At 41.4% G+C, this 16,258-nt stretch overlaps 1 protein-coding gene across 1 annotated transcript; it reads right to left on the bottom strand.

The window, feature by feature from the left end:
* Nucleotides 1–4,600: 4,600 nt before the first annotated feature.
* On the bottom strand, nt 4,601–6,558 carry LOC106827217 (glyceraldehyde-3-phosphate dehydrogenase). The gene has a single exon (XM_014834961.3). The coding sequence runs from the start codon at nt 5,679–5,681 to the stop codon at nt 4,680–4,682; it is 1,002 nt and encodes a 333-aa protein (XP_014690447.3). The 5' UTR covers nt 5,682–6,558; the 3' UTR covers nt 4,601–4,679.
* Nucleotides 6,559–16,258: the final 9,700 nt, after the last annotated feature.

Raw genomic sequence — 16,258 nt, 5'->3', positions numbered from 1 at the left:
TGACCAGTTGTCCTGGTGAGTGAAAAACTGCAACAACCCACAAAGACTTCCAAGGACTCAGACATTGTAGCAATGAAGAGTTTGGACTCCTCATCTGGTAAAGAACCCTGGTCCAGCCAAGATACTGGGAGAATTAAGGGGCATGTGGAATGGGCAAATGGAAAAAGGAGCTGCAATGGCCAACACAGGCCTCATGGACGTCCGGAGTGTCACAAAATATTTTGTGTAACATAATTGTCTCTTGTCTCCTTCCCTTTTCTCAGAAATAAGTCATACGGATAAAACCAATGTTGGCTGAAGTTTTAGGTTTAGGTGGGAGTATGAGAAAATTGATACCAACTTGCAGTGACATGGTAGGTGATAGAACGTCATGCCCACCCTGTGATGGGAGCTCAGTCTTTGCACCAGATGAAGGGCCAGAGAGGATGCTGAAGGCAGAAAGTCGTGGGTGGTGCTGTGTATATCTATATTCCCTCTATTCCTCCAGACCTGTTGTACCTTGTTCTCTGTCCTGGGAGGCTGCTATGTATGAATTACATCAATGGGCTGTGTGTTCTAGTTTCCGATTGAGTTTGGTCCATGGTGAAAGGACAGTGAGGTGGTGTGGAGTCACATCATGCTGCCTATGTTTCTCGTCACTGCCCCTCTCAAGGTGACTTCTATGTGAGTTTCTTCTTTGGGGTTCAGTAACTGCTCCTGCCCCTCACCTTTTGGGTGTGGATGGTAACATTTCCTCCATTAAGCCCGAGGTTATAGCATGGTTATCCTTTGGTTTGTCCGAGCCTTTGCCAACATTTTTGTAAATAATCTATTTTAATAAACATACTCCTCGAATTAGCTTAATTTGAGTGTGTCTTTTCAAATTGGGAACCTTACTGATAATGGGCAAATAGGATTATCAGAAGAACTATTATCGGTCCGAAATATCTGTTACCTGGCCCTCTAGATTAAAATCAAAGGAAAATCAAGTGAGTGTGTCTTCAAACCTCTGTCTTTGGTCTTGCGAAGACCTTGGTTCAGTTATTTAGTGTGTTTGTTTTCCTTACACTATATGACCTCTAAAAACAGTCATATCGATGACCAGAAACAACTGCTAAAGTCATCGATTAGAAATTGTCAGTCCAATATTTAGAATTTATTCTTGAAGTCTAATCACAATAGAATATGTTCCATGAAATTTGTTAGACACTAGCTCACTTGTGGTAATAAGTATCACTCTACCTATTCCGAACTCAATTATGCAGTATATTTGCCTCTTTAAAATTCAGGTAAAAACGAAGAAATAAATAACCAAAATAATTAATACAAAGTTTAATCAATAAACTACATATACAGTAAAAGAAAAAAAAATCATCCATCCAAGGAGGAAGAGTTCTTCAAATTTTGGTCCCCTAAGTGAGTTAGGCAGAATCCTTTCTGCTCCAAGGCTACATATTCTCTTGGTACCGTCTCAATGCCAAAGAGAATCAAAGCCATCAGGAGGAACGTGAGATTATTGGCGCTCATAAGGGTTACTGCTTGCTGCTGCATATGGATGATGACCAGTGGCTGCCATCCCACTGCGCTTTCCTTGACAGAGAAGAGGTTCCCAGCACATTCACCCCCAAAGCTGGTTGCCAGATGGCTCCAGCAAACCTGGTCGGAGTTAGATAGGGAGATGAGAAAGTTTCTGGGTACTTGAAAGGTGGTGGAAGATGTTGGCCACCTTGAAGAATGGCCAGAGTAAATCTTCAAGGCAAGTACCCAAGGTGGACATCAGACTCCCAGTCACAAGTGGCAGACCGGGAAGCCTTGATAATTCATTACATGAGATGATGTCAACTTTTGGCCACAGACAGGTTTTCATTCTCCTTGCTGGATGCTCCACTGGTGCAAAAGTCTTTTTACAGGGGAGGAACGTACTGAAAGCTAAAAGCCTTGGCAATTTATACAAGTGTTGGTGATAAGCAGGTCTCTGTTATCAGCCCTCCAGTTTGGCTGAAAGAACGAATTACTCTGGTGAACTTTGATGTAGGTTGTAGGTTGTATGGCAGGGCCCATTCAGGTTGGACTCTCATACTTGTGAATGGAAAGCTTTGGCATATTTCATTTGTACTTTTTAATAGCATTCAGCATATATTTAAACGTAGGACTATTCTGTGAGGGGCTCGGACGCGGCAGCAGATGTCGTGGGCTGTCTCTCAACGTGGGGAGATTGTCTCTCTGTTGGCTGTGGATCTCACATTCGTGAGAGCTACATGCAAAGGATCTGGCCTCTCCAGTCTGATCTGTGGACTGATTTCAGCCAGTTATTTTTCAGAATTCTGTTCTGCCCTTTCACTGCCCTGATTTTGGGAGATGTGAGCATGGAAAAAGCATTATAGACTTTGTAATTTGGCCTGGATGTGGTTGGCTCCTGTCATTATTGTTGGACAAAGGGATCTCAAATAGAATCTTCTTGGTGACAGTAGTTCTAACAGGTTTGGTGTATAGATATGCTTCTATTCATGTGAGAAATCTATCAACAATTAGCAAAAACATATTTATATGAAAATATGTATGTTCCTTTGTATAAGTCAGTCTCTACATTTACAAATGTCCCATACAGAGGAGCCTGAATTGCCTTCTCTGTGGACTCGACGAATAGGAAACGTGTGACAATTCTGCCAGACTACACTGGAAAAGTTTGTAGCACACAAAGTGCCTTATTACTTCTCAGTTGGAGGTACCATTGCAAAGGTCAGACAAGCAAAGTCAGGGAGAAGATGCTTGGGTACCATCTAGTGGCTGTCTAGGGAATGTCAAAGGCAACAGCGATGCTGCTCAAATTGTGGCAAAAGAGTTGTTTCCAATCAGTTGTGGAGCAATACTTTTATAAAACATGACAAAAAGTTGTTAGAAAATTGTAAAAATAGAAGTGCACACAAAATATGTCTCAATTTTTATTATTATATTCAACAGACAATAACATTTTGGTAATATAATCAGAACAAACAAAACATAGAGAAAAAGAAAATAAAAACTGTACGTGCCGTTCTTTACAAGTGTGAACAAAACTAAACAAAAAGTTAGAGTGATGAGCCAGCCCTGGTGGCCTGGGAATTGAAGTTTGGAGTGCTCCACTTTGGCAGCCCAGGTTCAGTTCCCAGGAGCAGAACAACACCACTTGTCTGTCAGTAGCCATGCTGTGGCTGTGGCTCACATAGAAGAACTAGAAGGACTTACAACTAGAATATACAGTATGTACTGGGGCTTTGGGGAGAAAAAAAAGACGGAGAGAGGAAGATTGGCAACAGATGTTAGCTCAGGGTTAATTCCAACAACAACAACAACAAAAGAGTGAAATAGCTATTTTCCATGTTAAATGCCTAAACAGTTTTGAACAAACACCCTATGTACCAATATGTAAGTTTTATACCAAATATTTGATACAAATATGTACCAATGTTTGTTATGTACAAGTATAAGTTTTTGGTTTTTTTTTGCTGAGGAAGATTCTCTCTGAGCTAACATCTGTGCCAATCTTCCTCTATTTTGTGTGTGTGTTGCTGCCATGGCATGGCTGCTGACGAGTGGTGTAGGTCCACGCGTGGGAACCAAACCTGGGCTGCCGAAGCAGAGTGCACTGAACTTAATCACAAAGCCACCAGGGCTGGCCCCAAATATAAGTTTTTAATGTGATAAATGAACTGATTTCTCACTTGTTAACACTAATCTAGATTGAATTGATGACCGTGTTATTGACAGGGGATAATGTATATATAAACTGGTTCTGTGTTTTGTTTTAGTAACATACATAATTGAGAAACCAGCTCACAGGGACAAGTTCAAGATATTAATTTTTAACTTTTATGCAAAATGAAGCAAGTGAGGCTGTATTTTAAAAATCCATCTTCAATCCTTAATAAGTAGTCAATTCTAACAATTTATCCTGTATTAGTACCATTAAAATTAAATTACCTTCTGATGAAAGAAATGAATTCAAGAGCCATTTCCATCTTTTTTAAAAGATTTTATTTTTCCTTCTTCTCCCCAAAGCCCCCCGTACGTAGTTGTATATTTTTAGTTGTGGATCGTTCTAGTTGTGGCATGTGGGATGCCACCTCAGCATGGCCTGATGAGTGGTGCTAGGTCCACACCCAGGATCTTAACCAGCGAAACCCTGGGCTGCCGAAGCAGAGGGCGCAAACTTAACCACTTGGCCATGGGGCTGGCCCCTCATTTCCATCTTTTGATGGAAAATAAAATTTGAAACATTCTACCCAGTATCTTAAATATTGATAATTGTTAAATTATGGTAAATGTTATTACTGTATATGTCAATTTTGTCTTTCCAAATTGTAACTTTGGTTTTTGCCCTTAGATCTTATTTGCCACTGAAAATCATGTTGTGTGAAAGTGTTGAAATAATTAAAAATACCAAAGCTATCAGGCAAATAAGTAAATATGGCTGTTCAAGTGACATGGTTAAAAAGTACCAACTTTTTTTTTTTTTTTTGGCTGGGTACAGTGTACTTTATTGATGGTACATGACAAGGTAGGGCTCCCCAAGCCCCTCCCCTTCTTCAGGGGGTCTGAGATGGAAACTGTGGAGGTCAGGAGACTCTCAATATGTTAGGGGGTCAAGTTGGGGCAAGCATTCCCAGCAGCTGAGGGCCTTTCTCCTTCTCTTGCTGGGTGATTGGTGGTCCAGGGGGCTCTTACTCCTTGGAGGCCATGTGGGCCATAAGGTCCACCACCCTATTGCTGTAGCCAAATTCATTGTCATACCAGGAAATGAGCTTGACGAAGTGGTCGTTGAGGGCAATGCCAGCCCCAGCATCGAAGGTGGAAGAGTGGGTGTCACTGTTAAAATCGCAGGAGACAACCTGGTCCTCAGTGTAGCCCAGGATGCCCTTGAGGGGGCCCTCTGATGCCTGCTTCACCACCTTCTTGATCTCATCGTATTTGGCAGCTTTCTCCAGGCGGCAGGTCAGATCCACGACTGACACGTTAGGGGTGGGGACACGGAAGGCCATGCCAGTGAGCTTCCCATTCAGCTCAGGGATGACCTTGCCCACAGCCTTGGCAGCACCAGTAGAAGCAGGGATGATGTTCCGGGCAGCCCCTCGGCCATCGCGCCACAGCTTCCCAGAGGGGCCATCCACGGTCTTCTGGGTGGCAGTGATGGCATGCACTGTGGTCATGAGTCCCTCCACGATGCCAAAGTGGTCATGGATGACCTTGGCCAGGGGGGCCAAGCAATTGGTGGTGCAGGAGGCATTGCTGACAATCTTCAGGGAATTGTCATATTTCTCGTGGTTCACGCCCATCACAAACATTGGGGCATCAGCAGAAGGAGCAGAGATGATGACCCTTTTGGCTCCACACTTCAAGTGAGCCCCAGCCTTCTCCAAGGTAGTGAAGACACCAGTGGACTCCACAACATATTCAGCACCAGCGTCGCCCCATTTGATGTTGGCGGGATCTCGCTCCTGGAAGATGGTGATGGCCTTTCCGTTGATGACAAGCTTCCCGTGCTCGGCCTTGACTGTGCCATGGAACTTGCCATGGGTGGAATCATACTGAAACATGTAGACCATGTAGTTGAGGTCAATGAAGGGGTCATTGATGGCAACAATATCCACTTTGCCAGAGTTAAAAGCAGCCCTGGTGACCAGGCGCCCAATACGGCCAAATCCGTTTACTCCGACCTTCACCATCGCGTCGCGGGCACGCGGCTAGCAGTGCGGAAGGGAAGCGGCTGTCTGTCGAACGAGGAGGAGCAGAGAGCGAAAGTACCAACTTTTAAAAAATTATTTTATTGAGGTCACGTGGGTTTATAACATTGTGTAAATTTCAAGTGTACATCATTCATTTTGGCTTCTGTATAGACTGCATCGTGCTCACCACCAAAAGTCTAGTTTCCATCCCTCATCATTTGTATGTACCCCTTTTGCCATTCCCCTCCCCCCACCACCTTCCCCTCTGGTAACCACCAATCTATTCTTATCTATGTGTTTATCTTCCACATATGAGTGAAATCATACTGTATTTGTCTTTCTCTGTCTGACTTATCTTGCTTAACATAATACCCTCAAGGGCCATCCATATTGTCACAAATGGAAAAATGTAATTTTTTTTAAATGGCTGAGCAGTATTCTATTGTGTATACAGACCACATCTTCTTTATCCTTTCATCCGTTGATGAACACTTGGGTTGCTTCCAAGTCTGGGCTATTGTGAATAATGCTGTGATGAACATAGGGGTGCATGTATCTTTTTGAATTAGTGTTTTCATGTTCTTTGGATAACTACCCAGAAGTGGAGTAGCTAGATCATATGATATTTCTATTTTTAAGTTTTTGATAAAATTTCCATACTATTTTCCACAGTGGCTGTATAGGAACCAACTTTTAAAACTAAGAATTTGTTCCTGAATTCAAACAGAGCTCCCCCCTTCAGTAACCACTGTACCTCAGCAAGCAATAATAGTTGTTTATGATCAGGTTCTATACTAGTATGTAATAAAGAGAATATTCTTGATGTCAAAGCATTAGCTTTTACATCATTCACAGTTTTTGCTATGTCAATAAACATAATATTAAGATCGTCTGACCTTTTTTTATAGCAAGACCTTCTTGATGAAGGGAGCAATACATTGCATTGATTTACAAGGGGAAATACAAGAGGGTAAGTGGTAAAGGGGCATTGATTTCCAGTGGTTTAGGGGGAAAAATACATATGTATGTATTCACACCCACACAGAGAAAATTATAAAGCAAACTGGCAAAATGTTAAAAATTGGTGAATCTGAGTAAAGGGTATGTGGGAATTCTTTGTATTGTTCTTGCAACTCTTCTGAAAGTTTGAAATTATTTCAAACTAAGAAAAAAAAGTAAAAATAGGTAATTACTTGACTGGGAAGTAGCCAAACTGCCAAAATCTTTTTCCTTTTTAATTTATTATTATTTTTTTATTGAGGTCATATTGGTTTGTAACATTGTGTAATTTCAGGTGTACATTATTATATGTCAGTTTCTGTATAGACTGCATTGTGTTCACTACGAATAGTCTAGTTTTTATCTATCATCACACATGTATGCCCCTTTACCCCTTTCGCCCACCCCCTCTAATCTGGTAACCACTAATCTGTCTCTTTATCCTTGTGTTTATTTATCTTCCACATATGAGTGAAATCATACAGTGTTTGTCTTTCTCTGTCTGGCTTATTTCACTTAACGTAATACCCTCAAGGTCCATCCATGTTGTTGCCAATGGGACAGTTTTGTCTTTTTTTATGCAAACTGCCAACATCTTAGGTTTACTATAATGATTGTAAACATTATTAAATCCTTTAAAAAGGTAGAAATAAACAAATTAATAGAATAGACAACATAAATTACTTTCCTAATTTAGCTGGTAGTATAAAACCATAAATTTAAAAAGATTAATTTGATTAAGAATTAAAATTATTGTAAAAATTACAAATTATAGAAAGAAATGCTTACATTTTCTCAGATTTGTACATGCTTTAGGTTACAGCTGACAAAGAGATGTAAAATAGAACATGTTATAACTTGGGCTGCTGCTCATCACTCCCACTTGGCTCGGGCATGCGGCTCATCGTGCGAGTGGGACAACACCTCAATGGTCTATGCCCTTTGCAACAAATTTAAGTCCCAAATCAGAAAGGACTCTTGGAAAACGGTAGTGTGTCTGTGACATAAGAAATACATATTTGGTCTCTCTCCTAGAATAGAGTCTCCATAGAAAACCCTAACGGAAGAAATTTGGAGAGCTTCCAGGTCGGTGAACATGCAAAGGTGCTGGGAGAATGGCATGCCTGGAGAAGGCAGGGAAGCTCAACCTAGAATCTGTTTCTTTAGTTCTCTCTACGATTTTGTGAGCTATATACATACCCACTAACAAATTCTTTCTACTTAAACCAACTGGACTGGATTCTGTTGTCTGCAACTATGAACCCTGACCAGTATACCTCTTCTCTCAAAGTGGGTGAGTCACAGCAATACTCCATGGTTAGGTGAAAGTGGAAGCCACCTGGGGGTGTGCTCTGCTTCATTCATTTTCTCCCAATGGGACCACAGACAAAGGGAGTTTGAGAGATGGGATCTAGCAAATTCACGGCTGGAGACCAGGGGATGCCACGGATGAGCTAACCTCACCATTGTTATGGACTGAATGTGTGTCCCCCCGCCCCCCCAAATTCGTATGTTGAGGCCCTAAACCTCAGTGTGGCTGTATTTGGAGATGGGGCTTCTAAGGAAGTAATTAAGGTTATATAAGGTCATAAGGGTGGGGCCCTGATCTGATAGGCTTAGTGTCCTTATGAGGAAAGACACCAGGGTGCACGCTCGCTCTCTCTCACAATGAACAATCATGTGAGCACACAGCAAGAAGGAGGTCGCCTGCAAGCCAAGAGAAGAGGTATAGGAATGAAACCTACCTTGCCGACACCTTGGTCTTGGACTCCCAGCCTCCAGAACTGTGAGAAATAAATGTCTGTTGTTTAAGCCCCCAGTCTGTAGTGTTTTGTGATAGTAGCCCAAGCAAACTAACAGAGCTGTTATGGCTGCCCCACACATAACTTCTTTTTTTTTTTTTTTAATTTTTATTTTTTTCGGATGTACATCATATTTCGAATTCTGTGTACATCACATCATGTTCACCACCCGAACACCAATTATAGTGCATCCCCTCACACGTGAGCCTAATCACCCTTTTCCCTCCCCTCCCCCCTTCCCCAATAGTAACCACCAGTCCAATGTCCAACGCTATGTGTTTTTTTTTGTTGTTGTTTTTATCTTCTACTTATGAGTGAGATCATATGGTATTTGACTTTCTCCCTCTGACTTATTTCACTCAGCATAATACCCTCAAGGTCCATCCATGTTGTCACAAATGGCCGTATTTCATCATTTCTTATGGCTGAGTAGTAGTCCATCATGTATAAATACCACATCTTCTTTATCCATTCATCCCTTGATGGGCACCTAGGTTGCTTCCATGTCTTGGCTATTGTGTATAATGCTGCAATGAACATAGGGGTGCAAGTATCTTTATGCCTTTGTGTTTTCAAGTTCTTTGGATATATACTCAGCAGTGGAATAGCTGGATCATATGGTAGACCTATTCTTAATTTTCTGAGGATACTCCATACTCCTTTCCATAGTGGCTGCACCAGTTTGCACTGCCACCAGCAGTGAACAAGGGTTCCCTTCTCTCCACATCCTCTCCAACATTTGTTGTTTCCTGTCTTGTTGATTACAGCCATTCTGACCGGAGTGAGGTGATACCTCATTGTAGTTTTGATTTGCATTTCCCTGATAGCTAATGATGTTGAGCATCTTTTCATATGCCTGTTGGCCATCTGTATATCTTCTTTGGAGAAATCTCTGTTCAGATCTTTTGCCCATTTTCTAATTGGATTGTTGGTTTTTTTGTTGTTGAGCTGTATGAGTTCTTTGTATATTTTGGATATTAACCCCTTATCTGATATACGGTTTGCAAATATCTTCTCCCAATTGTTAGGTTGTCTTTTCGTTTTGTTGATGGTTTCCTTTGCTGTGCAGAAGCTTTTTAGTTTGACGTAGTCCCATTTGTTCATTTTTTCTTTTGTTTCCCTTGCCCGGTCAGACAGGGGACTTCAAAATATGCTGCTCAGACCAATGTCATAGAGTGTACTGACTATGTTTTCTTCTAGAAGTTTCATGCTTTCGGGTCTTACATTCAAGTCTTTAGTCCATTTTGAGTTGATTTTTGTGCATGGTGTAAGGGAATGGTGTACTTTCATTCTTTTGCATGTGGCTGTCCAGTTTTCCCAGCACCATTTATTGAAGAGACTCTGCTTTCTCCATCGTATGCCCTTGGCTCCCTTATCAAATATTAGATGTCCATAAACGTGTGGGTTTACTTCTGGGCTCTCAATTTTGTTCCATTGATCTGTGTGTGTGTTTTTGTGCCAGTACCATGATGTTTTGGTTACTATAGCTTTGTAGTATATTTTGAAATCAGGGAGAGTGATATGTCCAGCTTTGTTCTTTTTTCTCAGGAATCCTTTGGCTATCCAGGGTATTTTGTTGTTCCATATGAATTTTAGGATTCTTTGTTCTAATTCTGTAAAGAATGTCATTGGGATTCTGATTGGGATAGCGTTGAATCTGTAGATTGCTTTAGGTAGAACGGACATTTTAACTATGTTTATTCTTCCAATCCACGTACATGGAATGTCTTTCCATCTCCTTATGTCGTCATCCAATTCTCTCAGAAAGGCCTTATAATTTTCATTATATAGGTCGTTCACTTCCTTAGTTAAATTTACCCCGAGGTGTTTTATTCTTTTTGTTGCAATTGTGAATGGTATTGTGTTCTTGAGTTCTTTTTCTGTTAGTTCATTATTAGAATATAAAAATGCTTCTGATTTATGCAAATTGATTTTATACCCTGCAACTTTGCTGTAGTTGTTGATTACTTCTAAGAGTTTTCCAGGGGATTCTTTGGGGTTTTCTATATATAAGATCATGTCGTCTGCCAACAGTGAGAGTTTCACTTCTTCCCTCCCTATTTGGATTCCTTTTATTCCTTTTTCTTGCCTGATTGCTCTGGCCAGGACCTCCACTACTATGTTAAATAAGAGTGGTGATAGAGGGCATCCTTGTCTCATTCCTGTTTTCACGGGGATGGCGCTCAGTTTTTGCCCATTGAGTATGATGTTGGCTGTGGGTTTGTCATATATGGCCTTTATTATGTTGAGGTAGTTCCCTTCTATGCCCATTTTGTTCAGAGTTTTTATCATAAATGGCTGTTGGATCTTGTCAAATGCTTTTTCTGCATCTATTGAAATGATCATGTGGTTTTTATTCCTCAGTCTTTTGGTGTGGTGTATCACGTTGATTGATTTGCGGATGTTGAACCATCCCTGTGTCCCTGGTATGAATCCCCCCGATCATGATGTATGATCCTTTTGATGAATTGCTGAATTCTGGTTGCCAAAATTTTGTTTAGAATTTTTGCATCTATGTTCATCAGTGATATTGGCCTGTAGTTCTCTTTTTTCGTGGTGTCCTTGTCAGGCTTTGGTATCAGCATGATGTTGGCCTCATAGAATGTGTTAAGAAGTGTTCCACCCTTTTTGGGAAGTTTTTGATTGCTGTTTTGATCTCCTTACTGGTGATCGGTCTATTCAAATTTTCTACATCTTCTTGGTCCAGTTTTGGAAGGTTGTATGTTTCTGAGAATTTATCCATTTCTTCTAGATTATCCAATTTGTTGGCATATAGCTTTTCATAGTATTCTCTTATTATCTTTTGTATTTCTGAGGTGTCTGTTGTAATCTCTCCTCTTTCATTTCTGATTTTATTTATTTGAGCCTTCTCTCTTTTTTTCTTGGTGAGTCTAGCTAAGGATTTGTCAATTTTGTTTATCTTTTCAAAGAACCACCTCTTGGTTTCATTAATTTTTTCTATTTTTTTAAAAATTTCTATTTCGTTTATTTCTGCTCTGATTTTTATTATTTCCTTCCTTCTGCTGATTTTGGGCTTTGTTTGTTGTTCTTTTTCCAGTACCTTTAGGTGTGCTTTTAGATTGTCTATTTGGGATTTTTCTTCTTTGTTGAGGTAGGCCTGAATTGCTATAAGCTTCCCTTGTAGAACCGCTTTTGCTGTATCCCACAGATTTTGGCAGGTCGTCTTTTCATTTTCATTTGTCTCCGGGAATTTTTTGATTTCTTCTTTGATTTCTTCATTGACCCAATCATTATTCAGTAGCATTTTGTTCAATCTCCACATTTTTGTGGCTTTCCTGGTTTTCTTTCTGTAGTTGATTTCCAGTTTCATACCTTTGTGGTCAGAAAAGATGCACGGTATTATTTCGATCTTCTTAAATTTATTGAGACTTGTTTTGTGGCCTAATATGTGATCAATCCTGGAGAATGTTCCATGGGCATTTGAAAAGAATGTGTATTCTGTGGTTTTTGGATGGAATGTTCTCTATATATCTACTAAGTCCATCTGGTCTAATGTGTCCTTTAAGGTGAGTGTTTCCTTATTGATCTTCTGTTTGGATGATCTATCCATTGGTGTAAGTGGAATGTTAAAGTCCCCTACTATTATTGTGTTGCTGTCTATTTCTCCTCTTATGTCTGTTAATAATTGCTTTATATATTTAGGTGCTCTTCTGTTGGGTGGATAAGATATTTACAAGTGTTATATTTTCTTGTTGGATTGTTCCCTTTATCATTATGTAGTGCCCGTCTTTGTCTCTTATTACAGTTTTTGATTTAAAGTCTATTTTGTCTGATATAAGTATTGCTACCCCCGCTTTCTTTTCTTTGCCATTTGCATGAAATATCTTTTTCCATCCTTTCACTTTCAGTTTGTGAGTGTCTGTAGGTCTGAAGTGTGTCTCTTGTATGCAGCATATACATGGGTCTTGTTTTTTTATCCAGTTGGCCACCCTATGGCATTTGATTGGAGCATTTAGTCCATTGACATTTAAAGTAGCTATTGATAAATATGTATTTATTGCCATTTTGTCACTTTTTCTTTTTTTTGGGTGTTTTAGTAGTTCTTCTCAGTTCCTTTCTTTTTCTCTTGCTCTCCTCCCTTGTGGTTTGATGGCTATCTTTAGTAATATGTTTGATTTCTTTTGCCTTACTTTTTTTCCTGCTTGTTATAGGTTTCTGGTTTGTGGTTACCATGAGGATCCTATTTAATATACTATGCATATAACAGTCTATATTGAGTAGATAGACTCTTTAGCTTGACCTCTTTCTAAAAGCTCTACCTTTTCACTCCCCTCCTCCCACATTATATGTTCTTCACATCATATATAGTCTTTTGTTTGGTGTGTGTCTATCCATTACCCTCTGATCATTGAAATAGGTGATTTTAGTACATTTGTCTTTTAACCTTCATATTATCTTCACAGGTAGTTGATCTGCTGCCTTTACTATACTTTTACCTTACAAGTGATTTTATTGCCTGTTTTTTGTTGTTGTTGTTTTGAATTTTTTTGATAATTTTTTCTTTATCTCTTTTTGTGGTCATTGCTTTCCCACTTAAGTAAGTCCCTTCAGCATTTCTTGTAGAACTGGTTTCTTGGGGATAAATTCCTTTAATTTTTGTTTGTCTGGGAAGCTCTTTATCTCTCCTTCCATTCTGAATGACAACCTTGATGGATAGAGTATTCTTGGTTGTAGGTTTTTTCCTTCTATCACTTTAAGTACATTGTGCCATTCTCTTCTTGCCTGTAGGGTCTCGACTGAGAAGTCCGCTGACAGCCTGATGGGCTTCCCTTTATATGTCACTTGTGGCCTTTCTCTTGCTGCTTTTAGGATTCTCTCTTTGTCTTTAATTTTAGACATTTTGATTATAATATGTCTTGGTGTGGGCCTCTTTGGGCTTCTCTTGTTTGGAGCTCTCTGTGCTTCCTGAACTTGGATGTCTGTTTCCTTCCTCAGGTTAGGAAAATTTTCCTCTATTATTTCGACAAATAAATTTTCTGCCCCTTTGTCTCTCTCTTCTCCTTCTGGGACCCCTATAATCTGAATGTTAGCATGCTTGATATTGTCCCAAAGTTCCCTTACACTGTTCTCATTCTGTCTAATTCTTTTTTCTCTTTTCTGTTCTGCTTGGGTGATTTCCTCTAGTCTTTCGTCTAGCTCGCCGATCCGTTCTTCTGCTTCCTCTACTCTGCTGTTGAGTCCCTCTAGTGAATTTCTCATTTCAAGTATTGTATTCTTCATTTCTGATTGTTTTTTTTTATATCTTCCAGTTGTTTGCTGATGTGCTCACTGTGTTCATCCATTCTTCTCCGCATATCTGTGAGCATCCTCATTGTATTTTGTTTGAATTCTTTGTCAAGTAGGTCGCTAGTTTCTGTTTCAATTAGTTCTTTTTCTGGGGTTTTGTACTGTTCCCTTGCTTGGAAAGTATTCCTTTGCCTCCTCATTATGCCTCTTTCTCTGTGCTATTTTCTTTGTACCAGGTGAGTCAGCTATGTCTCCTGATCTTGGAGAAGTGGCCTTATGTATGAGATGCCTTATGAGGCCCAGCAGTGTGGTTCCCTCTCGTCACCAGTCCCTAAGAACCAGGAGTGACCCCTTTGTGGGCTACTTGTGTTCTTCTGCTGTGGCAGGGTTGCTCCCACTGCAGGTACCCAGGGAGTCTGATCTTTCCTTCCCTGGCCAGCTGTTTGTAAATCCGGTTTGGGGGGGCCTCAGCACTGTTGGCTACAAAGCCTATCAGCACACTCTTATTGCAATTGTCCTCTTAATTGGATTGGTACCCAGTGTAGCTGGATGCTAGGTTCAGGGGCGTACAGTTGTGATAGGCCTGAGCCCAACAAGGCTGTTGTCAGTTCTCTTAGGAGTGCAACTGAGTGCGGCTAGCCCTTGGCATGGGGGCACTCAATTGTTTCATGCTTTGGAAGGTGGGGCTGATCCTTTTTATGGCTATTTGTGAAGCACAAATCTTCTGCCACTTGTAAGCCTCACCCCCCACCTGACCACATACACTGTCAACACAGTCCTGGTCCGTGCACACCTCTCAACCCCCTGCAGTGTACCCCAATGCCACACTGCAGAGGCCCCCACCTCTTCCCCAGTGCCCCCCCACAGTTCACCTGGTCCTCACACAGGCCCTGCCCCACAGAGGCAGACACCCTTGCCTGCCTGTAGAGGATCAAGGCACTCAGTCAATGCAGGCTGAAAAGTAGCCTGAGGGCTTGCTGTTAGGTGGGGCCAGTCCCTAGGGCGGGTTGCCTGCCCTGGCTGAAGTGGATTAAATCTGTGCTCTAGTGGGTGTGGCAGGCCCCTGGGCTAACAGCCCAAGGGATGCACCTCAATGGCCCCCACTGGTGTCCGTATCAGCACGCCTGGGACAGCTCAGAACAATGGCCCCCACCAATGTCTCAGTCTCCGGAGAGGACCCTTCTCTCACCAAGATGCCCCCAGAGCCCACGAGGTGAGTCTCATTTCACCAAAGGACAGTCAGCCTTCTCTCTGGTGATTTTAGGTTGCTGCAATGAGTGAGTTTGTGCGTGGGCCTTTTAAGACCCGGATCTTTTTGGCTTTTGGCTGATAGCTTTTCTGGGGGTGTCCTCGCTGCAGTTAATAGCCAGCAAAGCCAGACAGTAAGACCCCGGTTTCAGTTGGGCTGAGTCTGAAGGATGCTTATAGCAGTATTGCCCCCGCTCCGGACCTCACTCCTTCAGGGAGGGCTCGTACCTTAGGGTGGCTCCCGCCTGGCCAGCTGAGAAGCTCCGCTGCTCCCAAAGGTGGCTTTTTTCCTCTCTGGCCAGAGTTACTGCCTCTTCTGCCTTCGTGAGGATTGTCCCTTGTCGTGGGGGTTCTTTTTATCCAGTTTTCAGTTTTCAATCCGGGTGATTCTTCCCAAAATTGTTGTAACCTGGTTGTGTTCATGGGAGGAGGCGAGTTCAACGTCTGCTCACAGAGCCATCTTGACGAGAACTCCCCATAACTTCTGAAGAATCCATACTGTTTGTATGACACAATGAGGTCTTTTTTATGGTGATTGAATACTGAGTAAAATGATCCAATATTATATTATTTTCAGTAGGTAAAGATTTTGTTACAGAGTGGATACACATATACATCAAAATTTTTCCTATATATAAAATTTATACATAAAAATATAAAATAATTTATATTTTTATCTTAATGTTGTTAAGAAGGCCACAAAACCTTGGCTGAAATGATCAGGAGTGGGAGAGGAGTGTGTGCTATTCACCAGAGACGGATATCCTGGCCCCCGTCTGCTCCCCGCAGGGTAGTCAGTGCTCTGACTTCCACCAGCAGACTTCAGTTTTGCCTGTGTGGTTTTAATGACACATAAATAGCATGCATTTGCATTGGACTTCCTTCGCTCCACGTTTGGTTTGTGCGATTCATCCACATTGCTGGGTGTGTGGTTATCGATTGCTCACTTTCATTGCTTTAGTGTTCTGTTGTGCTGTTTCTCTGCATATTGTTTATTTAACACGGACAATTAAGTCCAAACCTTCTTCCTCTTAGTCAGTGAGTGTAAATCCTCCTCGACGTTTCCTGTCTTGTTTAGGATCTGTTTGTCTTGCTTCTTTCGAATGACAGTTGGATGGCTGGCTATGGCTGTCCCTTCATTTTTCTGTACGCCCACCGTATTTGTTCCAGGTGGAGGGTAGAGTGTGGAGAGTAGGCTCAGCTCTTTTGTGACCAAGTGCAGCCACTGGTGGGGGTCCCAGTCTTTTAGACTCTGCTGAGCCACCAAAATGTCCTGTCCAG

The sequence above is a fragment of the Equus asinus genome, chromosome 10 (genome assembly GCF_041296235.1).
Source record: "Equus asinus isolate D_3611 breed Donkey chromosome 10, EquAss-T2T_v2, whole genome shotgun sequence".
In the NCBI taxonomy this organism is placed as follows: Eukaryota; Metazoa; Chordata; class Mammalia; order Perissodactyla; family Equidae; genus Equus; species Equus asinus.
This window is presented reverse-complemented; position numbering and strand designations above follow the sequence as displayed.

Excerpts from the sequence above, each read along its gene's own strand:
- LOC106827217 (XM_014834961.3), bottom strand. The coding sequence starts at position 5,681 with ATGGTGAAGGTCGGAGTAAACGGATTTGGCCGTATTGGGCGCCTGGTC.